This window comes from Rattus norvegicus, chromosome 2, assembly GCF_036323735.1.
Source record: "Rattus norvegicus strain BN/NHsdMcwi chromosome 2, GRCr8, whole genome shotgun sequence".
Lineage (NCBI taxonomy): Eukaryota > Metazoa > Chordata > Mammalia > Rodentia > Muridae > Rattus > Rattus norvegicus.
This window is the reverse complement of record NC_086020.1, coordinates 144831044-144848146: the sequence shown is the minus strand read 5'-3', so window position 1 is coordinate 144848146 and position 17103 is coordinate 144831044. Positions and strand designations below refer to the sequence as shown.

At 35.4% G+C, this 17103-nt stretch overlaps 1 protein-coding gene across 3 annotated transcripts in view; it reads right to left on the bottom strand.

Moving 5' to 3' along the window:
• Positions 1-216: 216 nt before the first annotated feature.
• Tsc22d2 (TSC22 domain family, member 2) overlaps positions 217-17103 on the bottom strand; it is a 51171-nt gene continuing 34284 nt past the window's right edge. Inside the window, exons 2-3 of one of the 3 annotated variants that reach the window (XM_006232386.4) lie at positions 7769-7820; positions 217-7139 (exon numbers count right to left, since the gene is read on the bottom strand). In XM_006232386.4, coding sequence (XP_006232448.1) covers positions 6879-7139; positions 7769-7820 — 313 coding nt within the window. In that variant the 3' untranslated portion in view covers positions 217-6878. Of the gene's footprint in view, positions 7140-7766; positions 7821-17103 lie in introns of those variants that run through there. The other 2 variants (NM_001191960.1, XR_001836486.3) reach the window with 2 other exon arrangements.

The following is a 17103-nucleotide window of genomic DNA, read 5'->3' as shown; positions in this document are numbered from 1 at the left end:
AATAAGACTTTGTTAGGGGAGGAGAGTTACATTTTATTATTTATTATATATTTACATGAATAATCCAGAGGAGAGGGGTAATATACAAGAAGTGGGGAGGGTGTGGGGGCAGGGGGAAGGATGGAAAATATGGCAGACAGTAGTCAAGTGGGGAGGCTGAGGGCAAGACCTAGAATGCTGGAGGAGATATTAGCAGTAGACAAGAAGAAAACACTATTTCATTTTATTTCTAATTTATTAATGTTACTACAGAAACAGTACATGAATGCAAATTCACAAACATCAAATATTACACTTTAAGCTAACGCACACCGCCAAACTACTGTAAACAGCTTGGTTAGTATCCTTCCAAACTCTCTATTTATATTGTACACAGATAGTTATTTGCAGAAGTACACTATACAGTATTGTGTATGGCATTTTTTTAAACGTCAACAGTATCATGTGTATTACATGTATTTCCCCCCAAACTTTAACAAATTTAACATTGCGTCCTAGAGATCTACTGTCAGCATACAGTCCTTCACTCTTGTTCACTGATACCTAATATTTTATAGCATCTAGCATATTCCATTATCTTGGTAGATTTTGATTTTTCCAATTTTATATTCGTAGAAGCTGCCTTGTGAATATGTGTGTTTCTTTAGGGTAGATATTAAAAATTGGATCCATTGGGTCATAGGGCATCTAAAATTTCAACTTTACTGGACATTACCCAGCTGCCTTTAAAAGTGACTGTGCAAACTTTACATCAGATTCCTGTTTTTGCACATTTGTCAGCTCTTAATCCTTATGTGTCTAATAGTCACCAACTGGATCTGAGATAGTGTTTCATGTGCACTTTGCTTTGCTGAGGCCGAGCATCTCTTTGTACTTTACTTGTAAAACTATTCATTTTCATGCATATCAAAGATTTGAATTTCAGAAAGTAGAAGTCTCACTTCTAGTGCAGCTGGAATTTCTAATTTTTGTGAGAGAGCTAAGCTTACCTTCTTTACCCTCAAAGGTTACAGTTTCAATACTGCCTGTTGACTAAGCCATTCTTTCCCTACTGATCTGAACTGTAGGGCTTACCACTTACCTAGCATATAGCCTTGTATTTATCTCAGAATTCTCAGTCCTAGTAGAGATTCTTTTTTGGCATCAGGTACCTGAGTTATTAACTTCATTCATTGAATGATAGCTGATGAGAACAGCCAAAATGCATGTTGCTTATGAGACGAGACAATATAATTCATGACATGTAAATTCTAGTCAAGTTAGGTTAAATTAGATCAATTATCTACAAACCGAGAGTATTAAAAATGTGTAAACGTCTCTCTCAGATTAGTTCTTTTTTGGGGTGACCTCCCAGGCTCAGTATAGGCATGAAAAGTCTTCTTTTGTCTGGTCTCCTCTTTCTAGAAGGATTATTTGATGCTAAAGCTTTTTGGTGATTTAGTTATTTCCTGGCAATGGCAAAAGATTTCACATGACACAGCAAATTATTACTGACTTAGAGATCCTTCCACCTAACAAACAAGGTCTATAAACCGTATTCATTGTGGACAAGGAACATGGTACTTCATCTTCTACTTTCGCATTGGATGAGGAGATCCTGAGGTTGGGGTTGGGAGCATAAATCATGTCCTAAACAGCTTTCTGTCCTCAAACATTCAGTATAGGGTTAAGCACCTCAGTTAAGATAGAATTAAATTGCTTTTCAACGTTTCTAGGAAATAAAATACAAATGAAGCCCAAATTACTTCCTCAAACATCAGCATATTTATCTGTGAAGACTACTACCTTATTAAGGGAATTTATATATTTTTTCAGTGAGCTAGAACTAGACACTGGCCTAGTATTATATATGCCATGTGTGGGAGATGTTTCCTTCTCTTCAGTCTTCAGGTTTATCTATCAATGTAGTAATTGCAAGATGACAGAAACTATGATCTGGAAGACATTTTGAATTGCAGTGGGCAAGAGCACTTTACGGTTATTTTATGGAAATAATGAAAGCATGCAAACAGTTGGCACTACGAGTAACCTTAAATTTTATTATGGGAAAGCCGAAGTGCATCATTTGGCTTGTCTTAATCTCCAATCTCTTTTGAAACTTAGCAATTTCTTTTCCTTCCTTCTTTCAGAGGAACATTATGGCTTCTGTGGGCAGGTCCTAGTCTGTAAACATATGGACTCTGGATCTATGAAAGGCAGTAAGGAAACACTCCAAACTGCCTAATTTATCAGGTTCCCTGGCAAGAAAAAACAAACAAAACAAAACCCACAAAGCTAACTCACTATCCAATCATGTTGAACAAAGTAAGTTTCCAAGTAGACTGTGCCATCACAAAATAACAGCTTATCTTGCCATCACTAATCACCAATCCCTCAAAGACTGCTCATTTTTTAATTCCATTAAAACAGAGAGAAAAGAAAAAGTGCAAGTCTGTGAACTTTAACTTGTTTTCTATAGTACTCAGCAATTCCTCCATTTGAACACATCAGACTGATATAGACCACTAAGGGAACTCTTGTATAATAACCCTTCACATATATAGGAAAGACGCACATGGAAAAAGATTGAAATAGAGAAATTCGTAACCTGTTATGAAACTGTGAGACAGGGATGTACCCTGGAAGATCAAATGATGGGCCAATTGGTGCAAACATCAGAGATTAGTATTAGAAAATTGAAACATGAATTATTGGGAGGGGGCTTGAGGCAGGGCAGGAGAGGTTTGTTATTGCATTAGCAGAGTATTGAAGAGAAGGCTGCAGGGCTGACCTATGTTAGCGAATGAAAGGCAATGTTAAAGGAAAACCTATTCTTAGATGTCAGTACTTGCACTGGAGTCAGAATCCATACTATCTCTTCAGGAAGCAAGGGACTGGAAAGGCTGTGGAATTATGGTGACCAAAGTCATCAGAGGAAGATTCAATTGTTTACCATTGGGCTGAGTCTACAGAACCATAGCGTGACCAAATTCCTGTGTGCCCCACTCTTCGGTCAAATTCTTGCAATTCCTTCAACAGGAAACAAAGACCTTAATTTTGTAGAGATGCATGGTTCCTGGGCATGAGACTGACTAAACTTACAAGTATTGGCTGAGGTGCTTTTTTTCTCAAAGAACCAAAGAACAAAGTGCTGATTCTGGAAGTGGAATATTCACTGAGAAAGGGTTGCGAATTCTCAACTTCAATAAATTTCAATTTGCCCCACAGAAATGCTGTCTCACCACTTTTCTGGACTTTTCTAAACAGTCTCCTGTTTCCACCCACCACTCTTCCAATGAACTGAACTCAGCTTATCCCACTAGTCATCATTCACTGAACCATTCTTGTTAATAAAGCCAAACTACCGACACTGATGAGGCAGTTATTTCTAGTTTCCCTCTCACAAAATTCTGTGCTCTTTAGGAGCCCCGTTTATGCTTTCAGAACTTTGAGCAGACTTTTCTTGTGTTTGGAACACACTCTTCCTCTTGTGACCTTCAAGTATTAGATGTCACCGTTTCAGGAACCCCTTGAGAAAGCCATCCTTTACTGTATTTCTTGTCTCACCCTACTGGTTGGTTTGTGTAGCCTCAATTCAAGTGTGAAGCCTGAGGACTGGCCTTTCGCCTTTCAACAGAATCACTGAAGAGAAATGAAACACATCCACTATAAAGGACCTGTCATCTGGGATAAATAGTTTCCTCCAACAGTTAAAATATCAGAATGCTTAATTCTCCAACTCCCTACACTTTTTTGTTTTGTTGGCTAGATCTTAAGATTACATTAGCATTACCTAAAAAGAATTTCCTTTGGGCAAAATTAGTTTGCAACTGTACATGCAGTACTTTTTAGAAAATTAAGCCAACATAAAGCTTATGTATTAGCACCTGGTCTATAGGCTGACACAGAAAATTAAAGGTAGATGACATTCCCAAAAGACTTACTTCACAAATTGGAATTTCAACTAGTTGATAGTCTTAAGTATTCAGAGACTAACCCCAACAAAGACCTAATCTAAATGAAGATCATTAACAAACCAATTAGGAAATTATTCAAATTCAAATATTTCCAAATAAAAGCACAATACCTGGTTCACGTTTGTTCCTGTCTCTGGAGTTCAGTGTGCCTCATGAAAGTGGGAAACAGATTTAGATGTAAACTTCATTACACAACTTAAATAGGGGACAGGGTAGGCAATCAATAACAACTTGTGTATCCCAGGGAAGGAATGACTATATAGGGCAAGCACACGACTGCAGTTTTTGAACACTGCTCCTTAAGCCTCACACCACTAAGCTTGTTTATTAATATTCAAAGCTCTTAATATACACTGCCAGATTTCATTCTGGAGAATACAGAAAAGCCCACCTTATCACATTAATCCCTACTATTTAAAAGCTATAACTGATTTAAATGATTTGCATTTTTTAGAAGTCAATCCTTTAGGATTTTTTTTAACCATTTTCTAGGATTTTTGCTCCCTTTAAAAAGATGCAAGTAGTAGCAATTGCTGTCATCATTTTTTAACCTTAGAATAGTAATGATTTTCTTGGTGGATACTATATTTTGTTTTTCTATCCCTAGAATAAAAACTCATTTCTTTTTTTTCACAAAAACATTTTTTTTCTTTTAAGTGCCAGGCATCAAACAAACAGAAGATCTTGTGCATTCTTGGGCAGCCATCTACCACTTAACTGTCTCCTTTTGCAACCCTTTTCTAATATTCTTTGTATGAAGTACCACACTATTAGCAATGAAGTGGGCATGGAGAGAAATCTTCAGGTTTATATTCCAACAGCAGTTTCACATCCTATCTTGCCCACAGTGGCTCTACTAGAATCTCATTCTGAATCCTTAGGGTTATTACATACTCAAGTCAACATACTTACCTATTCTTTAATGTATTTCTAATATTAATAATTAACATGAAAATTTTGCTTACTGAACATTATTTCTCGTAGCACAACTAGAATATAAAATATTTGGTAATCTCATGTATGTTTCAATTTTATGTCTTTTGTTCAAAGCTAGAACATTTCAAATAGATAAAGAACATTTAACCTCTTCTAACATGGAGAGCAACTACTGTTTCTCATTAGGACTTAATTAGCTAGTGGGCTACCCATACAGGACATGTTAATTAAGACTTAATTGGCTAGTGGGCTACCCATACAGGACATGTTCATTTCTACAGGCACCTTTCTGAATTCAAGTAAAAGTTTTGGTAGACAAGGATTTCCTATTTATATTGTTAACATAATATGAATATTGAGTACAAATATTGCTCACCATTCTTGTGTTCTTTAAATTACTTTACTTTGAAAATTTAAGAACTATCATTGTCATTAACATCATGGGTGTTCACTTAAGGAATATTTTGAACTGTGAAAATACAAATCTAGTCAAATTCTGAACACATATAGAGCCAAATATTTGAACAAAACTGTAGTTTAATTTCAGAAAATGTGTTAAAATATATATTTTTACATCAATTTCTGACATACACTTAATGTGTTAGTATACACAAAATGATGCTTTCTCTTGAAACTGTATTTATGAAATGTACATTTTAATTTAAATACTCAGTATACACTGCACTTAATCTGCATGTTGCATTTATTAAATACATTAAAATCTGCAATGTAACAAAACGTTTTCTGCATATGAAATTCAAAACACCATTTTAAATGAACAAAAGATGGCTCACTTCATTTTTGTTTCTGTACAACTGGTGCATTGTACACTAGCTCAGCTCCACCATACGACCTGTTCGCTCTTTTTTATTTGACATTGTTCACAGACTAGTACACAGTACAATAAGAGTGCTGGATAAAAACATGAGGTACGAAAGTGGTTCAAAGATTACAGGCCATGCAGATCATGCTAGACAGCAAAGAAAATTGTGACCAAGAAAACACTAAATAAAAATACATAAAGAATGTGCATTATAAAACAAAACAAAACTCCATTACACAGCTTTGCTTCTTTGGTTACAAAGTAGGTTGAACAATTTCACAGCTTTTTTTATTCCCACCCGAAAAAAAAAAAAAAAAAAAAAAAGTCATACGAAATGTTGAAAAGCAGAGGAATCGTGGCAATTTCTATTAGAAAGTAGAAACAAATGAACAACGTTTTCTTCATGAAAATAGCCCAATTATTATTATATCACAATAACTGGTGACTACCTGTACAGGTGCACTGTGTTTTTCATACTTACAACTATACAAAATTTACATTCAAGCTGGATCTTTACTATTGAAAATAAATACCAACGGTAAATTGCCATTAGTGTTAGAAATGTGCCAGGATTCTTTTGTTCAATTATTGCCTAAACGTTTTTATTTATTAAATGTAATCCTGTCGTTCAATTCCTTTACTGATACTTATAATTATTCAAGAAAATTAAAAAAGTTCTGTGACATTGTTCATGTACAATATGAAAATAGCAGCCCTGTAATAAATAAAACACAAAATAAATGAATGAAAACTTATGTAGGCAAATGTTACTGATATTGAAAGAAAAGTGGCTCTTTAGATGAACTGTTATTTATAATGCGACAGGAAGGCTCAAGGTACATCCATGGGTGGTAAGAAACATAGGAGAGCCACCAAAACTTTTAAAGATCCCACTCATGCGCACATGTAGAATGCAGACTCTGCTTGCTTTAATAAACCCCATCTAGTATTCTCCTCGTGTACTGATGACACAGAAGTGGACATCAACAGTGCTGCATGACATCTTAGAGAGGGAAAGCTCCTGTAGAACGATTGTCTAATACTGAAAAGGCCAAGCACACAGCCGAAGCATGGCTACTTGCTTTCTATAAAGTGGAAAGAACACCAGTGGCACACAAGGAAAGATTGCTTTCAGTTTTTCCTTAGCGAGGCTTAGGAAAGCTTTATGCTGAGGAGACATTCGGCTGCTGTGGAGGTTGCGTTGGCTGAGGAGGCTGTGCTATCATTGCTTGTTGTTGAGAAGTGCTACCAGGGTTGGCCTGTTGGGCTGGGAGTTGGGACAACTGATCATTGTTTGAAAGAGATTTTAACAGTGCATTTTCTCGTTCAAGTAAAGAGTTTCTTTCCACTAATTCTTTTATCTGCTCCTTTAGAACTTCCACTTCTTCTCTTACTGCATACATCAAATGGCTTTTCACCAGATCCTGTGAAGAACAAAATTAGGAACATCAAAAAAGAGTTGAGAAGAGTTAAGAGCTACTTTGTTCTAGGCTATCTGGCCTTATAAACGCTAAATGGTTTCTATATTTTTGTTTTTTAAAAGCAGTTTTCTCCTCTTGCTTTTTAATGTTTCTGTGATATCTAAACAGGGCCTGTGGGAGATGGAGTAGAAAAAGTCTCTTTCTCAGCTAGTACAGAAAGTGCTCCCAAAGTTTAGAGTGAGCATTTTAAAGTACAGGATAAAGACAACAGAGAAGTAATTGGCATTGGGATATTCCAATGCAGAGCTATCTGATAATAAACTAGTTACAGGAGTATTTTAGAGACTGCAGTGCCACATAGCCTTTCAGATGAAAAGCACACTGCACTGAATTATGTATGTGTTTCCCTCTTATGGTCTGGATCCATGGTGTTGCACAAAGTATGACATGATCAGATGGAAGGACAACTAGTATGTGTGGATTAGAAGCTCTCCATGTTCTAGCACTTTCTAAATTTTGATACTGTAATAGGCAACTTTTGGCTTAAAGAAATTAGTTTTCTGCTATCTGGACTTAGGAGATTCCGTCAGTCTGACCAAGTGAAGTGAAAAGACAACTGGGAACCTACTTACCATTGCTTGTTCTATTTTGTTGTCAATGGCTACAACACCGCCCCCAGATGCACTGGAAAAAATTAGAATATTTCATTAAATTATTCTCAAAACTTTAACCGTCCTTCCAATTCTTAAAATAATGTAAAAAATATTTGCGTTTACCCAATACTAAATGTGATGACTTTAAATATGATTTATTAACTATATTTTTATAATTCAATATAACTTTTTAACATGAGGATCTTTAGTACATGGCTGTCTTCTAAAATCCTTTATAGTCCCACTATTTATAATTTGTCTATGACATAAATATGTCACTTTAAAACTTACTCCAATTTTAATTAGGAGTTTCTTTTGGGTGGTTTTAATATACTAAAATTTAGATAATGACTTCTATCAATTTTATATTTTAACATCTGGTTTTTAAGTATGTAAGAAGGGCTTCTAAAAAGAACTTGAGGATTTTGGATAAGCTGATTAAAATGGAATTCAATATTCTGGTAGATTATAGGTTACTTGCTGGCAGATATCACCTAAGAAAAGCATGTGTTTTTCCTGAAAATAATTCAGTTGTCTGGCTACTAAGTAGATATCCCAAGTTCAAATACAACCTAAGCATTTATATCACACAGAAGATTAAATAATTGTTCTTTATGATTTATATTCTCCCATCGTTTAAGTAATAAATGTACCAAGAATCTATGCATACTTTTGTTGGTATTTTTGTAGACTTTTGAAAGACATAATTAAAATTTTTGTATCAAAATAGTCTTGTAAAAAAAACCTGATACTTCTTTGAGTTAACATGAGGTCTTTAAATATAATTTTGGAGTAAGACATTACTAAATATTACTTACAAAGTATATTTACTTGTCAAGAATTTGGGATTTAAAACTTTCTGAAACTATTTTACTTTGAATGGTATGGGCTATTAGTATTTTGCCAGGTTGAGGTTCAGAACTATTCTTTCCATGTACCTTTTAGATACAATGCAAGTAGGCCTGGCTATCATGCCAGTTTCTGCTACTCATTCATTTACTTAATGTCCCTGGACCTCAGTTTCCCTATCTGTAAAATGAATGGGGTCAGTTCCTAAGCTTCAGTGGACTTGCCTCTTTGGTACTTTCAGCCAACACACAGAAAATGCTGTGTGTCTTTTTGAACACTAACAGTGTACCAGTTAACTTCTTTTTTTTTTTTTTTTTCTTTTTTCTTTTTTTCGGAGTTGGGGACCCAGGGCCTTGTGCTTGCTAGGCAAGCACTCTACTACTGAGCCAAATCTCCAACCCCACCAGTTAACTTCTTGCTGCTGCTAAGAAAGGGTACTGCATACTTTAAGCAACACTGAGCTTTCAATTACTGGAGAAATATGCGCAAAGTAAAATAAGATTACATGTAACTAAATTACTGACCAACCGTATAATCTGTAAGGCTTTAGTATAAAAAAAAAAATCACCACAAATAAAGATGGTGACAGGCATTTAAACTAGCACTTGCTTGAGAATCCTAGTTTATATTTTCTACTAATTAAGACTGTTAACTTTAAGTCATTTCATAGTGTGAAAACATCCTATTCCTTTGATAGATGTGGCTTAATAAAGTATTTTAAAATGTTAACTATAATACCAGTTTTATACATTAACAGCTTAAAAATTTAAAAAGGAGTTTATTATTTCTCTTTCTTGACAATTAAAACAAGTCAATAATGTTTTTAAGCTACACTTTGAATGCTGACCTAACAAATTCTTGTCCTGACTTTGATCTCATTGCAGCAAAAAAGAAATGAATTTACAAGCTATAGAAAGATCATGTTAAAGAAAAGTAGTTTATTGGGTCTCAACATTTCAATTTTGTTGAGCACTGTATTCTAAATAAAATTAAATCACAAATACACTTACTATTTTAATAATAGTCAACAATTTATAATAAGTATAGCTTCTCAAACTAGTATGCACCAGTCATCTAGGGTGGGGTCTAGCATAAACAGACTGCTGAGCTCTAAACCACACTTCTAACAAGTTCCCAGAAAATGCTGAGCCTGTTACCTGACTATTTTGAGAACCACTACCTTATAGTGAATGAAAAGTTACAGAAGAATAAACAAAACTAAACAAAACTCCAATCCTATTGGGAGGGGGCGGTTTACAGGGTCTTACTATGTAGCCCTTGCTGACCTGAAACTATGTGAACCAGGCTGGCCTCAAACTCGAGATCTATCTGCTGCTGGCTTCCCAGTGTTGTTGTCAAAGGTATATACCATCACACATAGCAACCAATCCTACTTTTAAAATGGCTTAGTATATGAAATTCTTCATGACTTTGACCTCTGTGTAGATGGCCTCTAATCCTTTTTAAGAATTTCGGTCTTAGGTAATATTTCCAATCTGATACACATGTGTTCTCATGTTTCCTTCACTTTGCAGAAACTGCTTCTGGACCGAGATACCTGTAGTTCCAATTTATGTGGCTTTCACTTGTTCTTTAAGGTGCACAGGGCCATCTCTTTTTGTGCTACCCTTTGTTGTCCTATAGTATATAGTCAAGTATTCTATCCCTCTCCTAGCCCAGCAATATGTATACTTTTAATTTTAAATAGTGTAGGAAGATACCATAGCACCATACTAAATTCCTGATCCTTAACAAACTCACTGTGAATTATGGGAAATCAGTTTATACATCTTTTTTTTTTCCTACCTCCAATAGGCATTTTATGTCCTAAGCCTCTGAGGATTAAATGAGTTTAAATACTATTTTGCATAGTTCCTGGCACAATGAGTGGTCAACACAAGGTAGTAATTGTTTTTACTATACTAAGAGAACTATGGTTGATTTTATTAGATTGAGGTTCTTGCGGGAAGTTCCATTATCTTTAGAGAAGAAGTAAATAGTACCTTGACACGTAAGAGCTCAAATACAATTCTGACAGGAATTAGAGATAATCTGATTTCAAACACCAAGGGCTTGTATTAGGAAGCAATGAAAATTCTCTGAATTCAGATAAATTAGTTTTCCAAGTGAAGTTCCTTTTAACCAGTATTAACTGGTTAACACTGCATCAACACTACCTGGGAACTTGCTAGAAGTGGCTATATCTGGATCTGCCCTAGAACTACTGAGTCAGACTCTCCTAGAATGAGAACAGCTAATGTATTTTAATAACCCCTCTGGGTGATTCTGTTAAAAACTTAGGTTTTGGGAATCACCATTTAAATGGCCAGATTTATAATCAAGATACTAACACTGTTGTCTTAAGTGTAGTTTCAAATGAGGTAAATGTTCTCTGTGGTGCTCAGGCCAGAGATTGTTTTCTTTAAAATGATGAAGAAAAATATTTTTCCCTTCTGTTTTTCTTGATTTATACCTTGATTCCTTTTTACTATACAGCCAGAAATAAACAGTTTCAAATTCTAAGCTCCTCAAGGGAATAGTTTGTCTTTTTTGCAATCTGTTCATATGGTTTATCTACCCCTAAAATGTAGTGTTAGAATAAATACAGTGTAAGAGTAAACCACGTGCTTTCGATTATGAGGTGGTAGACACAGACACACACACACACACACACACACACACTCACTCACTCCCTCAAACTGAAGTCCATTTTAAATCAAGTGCTATAATTACTATCAGAAATACTGAGAAAAATGAAACGCTCAGAGTCTTCTTGCTTTAAGCTATTATTGTAAACTAGAAGTGCAAAATGAAGCCAAAAGTTAATTTTCAATTATGGGCAACATCTTTTAGGGGAAAAAAAATTCTTGATTAGCATTCATTAACAAGTTAAAAGTTTTAACAAAGACAATGAACAAAAATACAGGATGTTGAAAGATAAGAACTAATGAGCTAGATGCTTAGCCCTGAATTTAATGTTTAAATAAAGTTAATTATAGTTCTAGTCACAGAAAGAGCAGAAGTCAAAGTAACCATGCTACATTAGGTAGTGTGCCTTTCCATGATGATCTACTTCATCCCACCTGGCTCCTACCAGCTGCTTTTCTTCCCAGGTTTTTCTTATTCTTTAGCAACTGGTCATGATCAAGTATGTGTAGCTTTATCAAGAAGGTAAGAAGGCAGAAAGAAACCTGGACTTTAAAGTGAAATGAGTGAAGACAATGTCATCTAATCTGATTTCACTCTTGAAATGACATGAGAAGTACCTTTGCTTAATCTATAATAAAGTAGACTGGCATGGAGTAGTTACCTGTCTAAAATAAGAACAGAAACAATAAAAGAACAATGCAAACATATTTCTCCAAGTGAACATAGTTCTTTGACACACAAAAGCTCAAATGCATTCTGACAGTAATTAGAGACGACAGTAATTTGATTTCAAGCACTAATGGTTTGTATTGAGAAGCCATGAAAATTCTCCGAATTCTGATAAACTAGTTTTCAAAGTGAAGTTCCTCTTAACTAGATGCAGCAACACTACCTGGGAACTTGCTAGAAGTGGGTATATCTGGATCTGCCCTAGAACTTCTGAGTCAGACACACCCCTGAAACAAGATAGCTAATGTATGTTAAAACCCCTTCCAGTTTCAGGTCTTTTCAATGTCTAAATGCTAATGAACAAAATGATAAAGCAGAGGAAGTTTATGACAATTCATTTTATGGCAGGCCTATAACTATCAATAAGCCTTGGCAATATTCACATTGTATTAAGTAAGGAAACTAACATGCTATGGTAGAATTCAAACCTAAACCTTTAATTTTAACATCTACAGCTTTTCTTCCTGAGAAAGACTGAAAGAAAGCACCTGTCTATAGTGACCTAAATAAATCTTGAACTGTATGTTAAAGAATGCTTTAAATAAGCACTAAGTGTTAGCTGTGAAACTGAGCATGGAGCCAAAGATTAAGCAGTGTTTATAACATGTTATTTATCTTATCTAGCACATTCCCAGAAGTAGTTCCACTCTCAGAATAAGGGAGGCAACTTCTTAGAAAAGGCATTTATTTGCTCAATGATCTTTGGACAGTCAGTAGTCTGCCTATTTGCTAGGAACTAAAAAGTTCTTGTCTGTCGTAGTTAATATATTAAAATTCTATGTGTCTGTCAATCGAAAACTATACAAAAGTTTCCCTGTTTTTACTCAAAGATCCTTCAAATTTTTTGTTAAGTCACACTCACAGTGACACAAATACAGTAAAAGAATTCCTTAAATTACAGAATTAAATCTTCTGTAATATGAGTCAATTACTTTGAGTAGTCAATTCTGATTCTTTATCCCTAAGCTCCCTTCTGCAAACCAGGTAAAAGTGACTCTTCATCAATCATGATAGGAGCTAAATCCTAAACCCCTCAGAAATCATATGCTGCTTACAGTAAATTATTTATCAGCTTTATTTCTACCATTTCTCAATAGAAGAGATATAATAATAGCATTATTACTATAAAACATTAATTGAAACCCAGGTAGCATTTTGCCTGTCTTTTAAGAAATGCAGTTATTTAAGAGCGATAATAACAACTGTAAGTTGCTGATTCAAACTAAGTCTAATCAACATAAAGTTCTACAAAACTGAAGGTTAAATATACTTAAATACTTAAAAATTATTTCTTAAGATTATAATTACACCATTTCCTCCCTCCTTTTCCCCCTTCTTAAGCCCGCCCCATCCCCTGCTCTCTTCCAAATTCATGGCCTCTTTTTTATTTATTTTTGTTGTTGTTGCTGTTGTTTTTCAAGACAGGGTTTCTCTGTTTAGTCCTGGCTGTCCTCCACCTGACTCTTGCCTCTTGAGTGCTGGAATTAAAGGCATGAGCCACATGCCCAGCTTAATCATGGCCTTTAAAAAAATTAATGTTGTTACATACAAAGATACATACACACAAACATAATTCTAAGTACAACCTTTGTAATCCATATAGTTTTGCTTGGATGCATGTTTTCAAGGCTATCTAGTAGTGGGTAATCGTGTGCTCTTCCCATGGAAGATTATTTCTCCAAAATTCACAAGGGCCTAAAATACTTACAGTTTAACAGTTAAGGGCAATTAATTCTCCCCTCCCCTGAAAGGAGTCCAAAGAAATAAAATTCACATAGAAATAATCTCTAGGCAAATGCAAATCTTAATTTCCTGTCTTAAGAAGAAAATCTTATGGCTAAGTGATTACAGTGCTTATCTAACCTATGTCAAGTCCTTGGTTTATCCCTAGAAGAACAAAACAGAGTGAACATACACATGCACATACACACCCACACAAAAACACACAGATTGAGGGGTAAATTAAGCTAAGCATTCATAAATTCTACTAATATAAAACAAATAATGTGCTTAATTTAATGATTAAAAGCCCCCAGAAAAATGTTCAATTGAGATTTTCATTAGTAGTGACCTAAAGAAAGAAATGGGGCAGGGGTTTTAATATGATCTCACTCTGCATCCCAAACTGACTTCAAACTCATGATCCTCTTCCTTCAGTCTTATAAATACTGCGATTACAAACATGTGCTCCCATCCCTGGATCACAGTTAAGTGATTCTTTTTTATAGCTATTATTTATCTTGAGCAAGCAGATATGAAGGCTATTATAAGTTTTAGGTGTTATTATTTTCTCAAGTAACCAGAGTTAACAAAGATGTAAATGCTTTTCACAAGGAAACTTTGAGGTAAATATTTATGCAAAGACTGATATTCACTGTTAGCATTTTCTATAAAAATTTTGTTCACTAATCCTTCACTTTTTTTTTAGAAAATTCATCAGCTAATTTTAGGTCAAATTCCTGGCCAGCCCTTGGTCCTGCTAATCCCCCAGTGGAGGGGATTGTCAGGGCAGGGCAGGGAAAGGGTGTGTGGCTGGGTGGGGGAACACCCTCATACAAGGCGCATGGGGGGATGGGGTATGGGATAGGGTGTTTATAGACAGGAAACCTGGAAAGGGGATAACATTTGAAATGTAAATAAAAAAATACACCAAAAAAAAATTCCTGATCAGAAAAGCAAATGTTTAAAAGGAGAAAAGGAGACATATACCTATGTTAGGTTCCTAGTGTAGATATTAATATAGTCACAGAAGATTATCCATGGAAGACACTGGTGAGTCCACAAATCTCCTCTGTGAAATTTCTTATAGTAAAAATATTAAAGACATTCATATGGTAAAAAAGAAATTATATATACATGTATATGGATATATATACACATACATGTATATATACACATACATGTGTATACACACACACACACACACACACACACACACACACACACACACACATATATCAATTCAATGTTCCTTCCCTAATTTAGCCCCCTTTTGTCTAAAGTCAACTATGTAATTTATATTAAGGGGTTCATAAAAACCTTTTAACAGTTTAATTATGTCTGAAACATAAAGAAAAGCGAAAATATGTCTTTTATAAGTTTCCTATATATAAAGTACTTAGAGCTATCTGAAAGATTCTGAGCCTAACAGAAAGAATTCACACAGACAGCTTACAAAAATATTTGAAAGGCAAGACTGGTCTACATGAGACTGTCTCCCAAAACAAAACAAAGAATGTGGACAGGCAGGCAGACAGGCACAGGCACAGGCGCACGCACGCACGCACGCACGCACGCACGCACGCACGCACGCACGCACACACACACACACACCAACACAAAGAACAAAAACCAGAAGACATGAAAAAAATCATAACATAATGTTTTTCAATTCAGACACTCAACCCAATTTTCCCTCTCCTTTATTTATTCACTGTTTGAACCAGTATTCCTATATCTAAAAATTTATCTCTCAGGTACAAATACAGCATATCTAACTTGCAAGGCCACTCATTACAGCACTTTTATTCACTTATTTGAGATTTTATGTTTACTTTATGTGTATGAGTATTTTGCCTGAATGTATGTCTGTGCACTATGTGTGCACAGTGCCTGGGAAGCTGAAAGAGGGTGTCAGATCCCTGGGACTGGAGTAACAGACGTTGTGAGCTACCATGTAGGTTCTGGGAATCAAGACAGGGTCCTCTGAAAGAGCAGCCAGTGCTTCTCCAGGCACTACAGTACTATTTTAACAGTAAGAGTTCTATCAGTGGAAAAATGGTTAAATAACAGCTGAATGGTATTCGTCTCTAAAAAAGCAAACACGGAGAAATGTTTTTCTCACAGCATAGCAATATATTTAACTGAACAGTACATATCTCTGGGTCAGGGGGTGTTGTTTTATTTACTGAGGAGGGGACAATGTACAGAAGAACATCTTTAAAATTATTGTGTGCAAAAAATATTATCACATACACAAAGAAGTGATATATCTTGTATATGCTGTGCAAATGTACAAAGAACCCAAATAAACATACCCACACAAACTAAGAAGGTGCATGTCTGGAAAGGTGGACACATGGAGAACAGAGATAGATGACTAGTTTCAGTATATGTTGAAGTATATAGGAAAAACATTCAAAAATGACTTAATTTACCGTGTGTAGCATAAATGTAAGACATGAGTCGATGGCTACAGAAAAAACTAGCGGGAAAGGGGGAAATGATGGAAGGAAAGGAGAAGCTATTGAGTCTATTGTCTCTAGGGATTACTTCATCCTGCAAAATAGGGCTTTTTCTTTTCCACTTAAAAAATGTGTGTATATGTGTCTGTATGCCAGTCAGAGGACAACGTGAGAGAGGACGCTCCCTCCTTCTACCGTGTGATCAAACTCCTAGAGATCAAACTAAGTTTTTAAGTTTGGTAGCAGCACCTATATCCACTGAGTCACTGCCATCAGACATTTAACATTTTATTATTGTTGTATGTGTGAGGGCAGGCACACATGTGGAGACAAGACAACTGAGAATCTCCTCCTCCTGAGTAGGTCATAGGGATGGAACTGAAGTTTTAGGTTTACAAGGCAAATATTTATACCATTGAGCCATGTCACTAGTCCAGAATAAGTCACTTTATTAAATATATGAAATAGACTTACTGTGACATCTATGATTGGCACAACTTAGGTCCTTAGTTGAGGAGAGTTGAACATACTTAAGAGAGCTCATTACTTAGCATTGTCTGTCCAGTCTATTTACACAACAAAAATAGCTTAGTTGTAAGAAGATAAAACCAGGATTAATAGTATTTTTTCGGAATCTTTCTCCAATTCAATATTTGGGGTTAGTGGAGTCATCCTTTTATCTGTCAGTAAAATTCTGATAAAGTTTTTTTGTGGCGTTGCTTTGTCCCAGTGAGTGGAAGGGCAGAACCAACTACAAGTTCTCTGACCTCCACAGCTGTACCCATGGCACATGTGTATTCACACACAAAATAAATAAATGTAAACAAACTAGTGGAACTAAATATTTTTTAAATTAAAAGTAGAGTATGTGTGAATTTTGTCTGGAAAACTGAAAATGATATA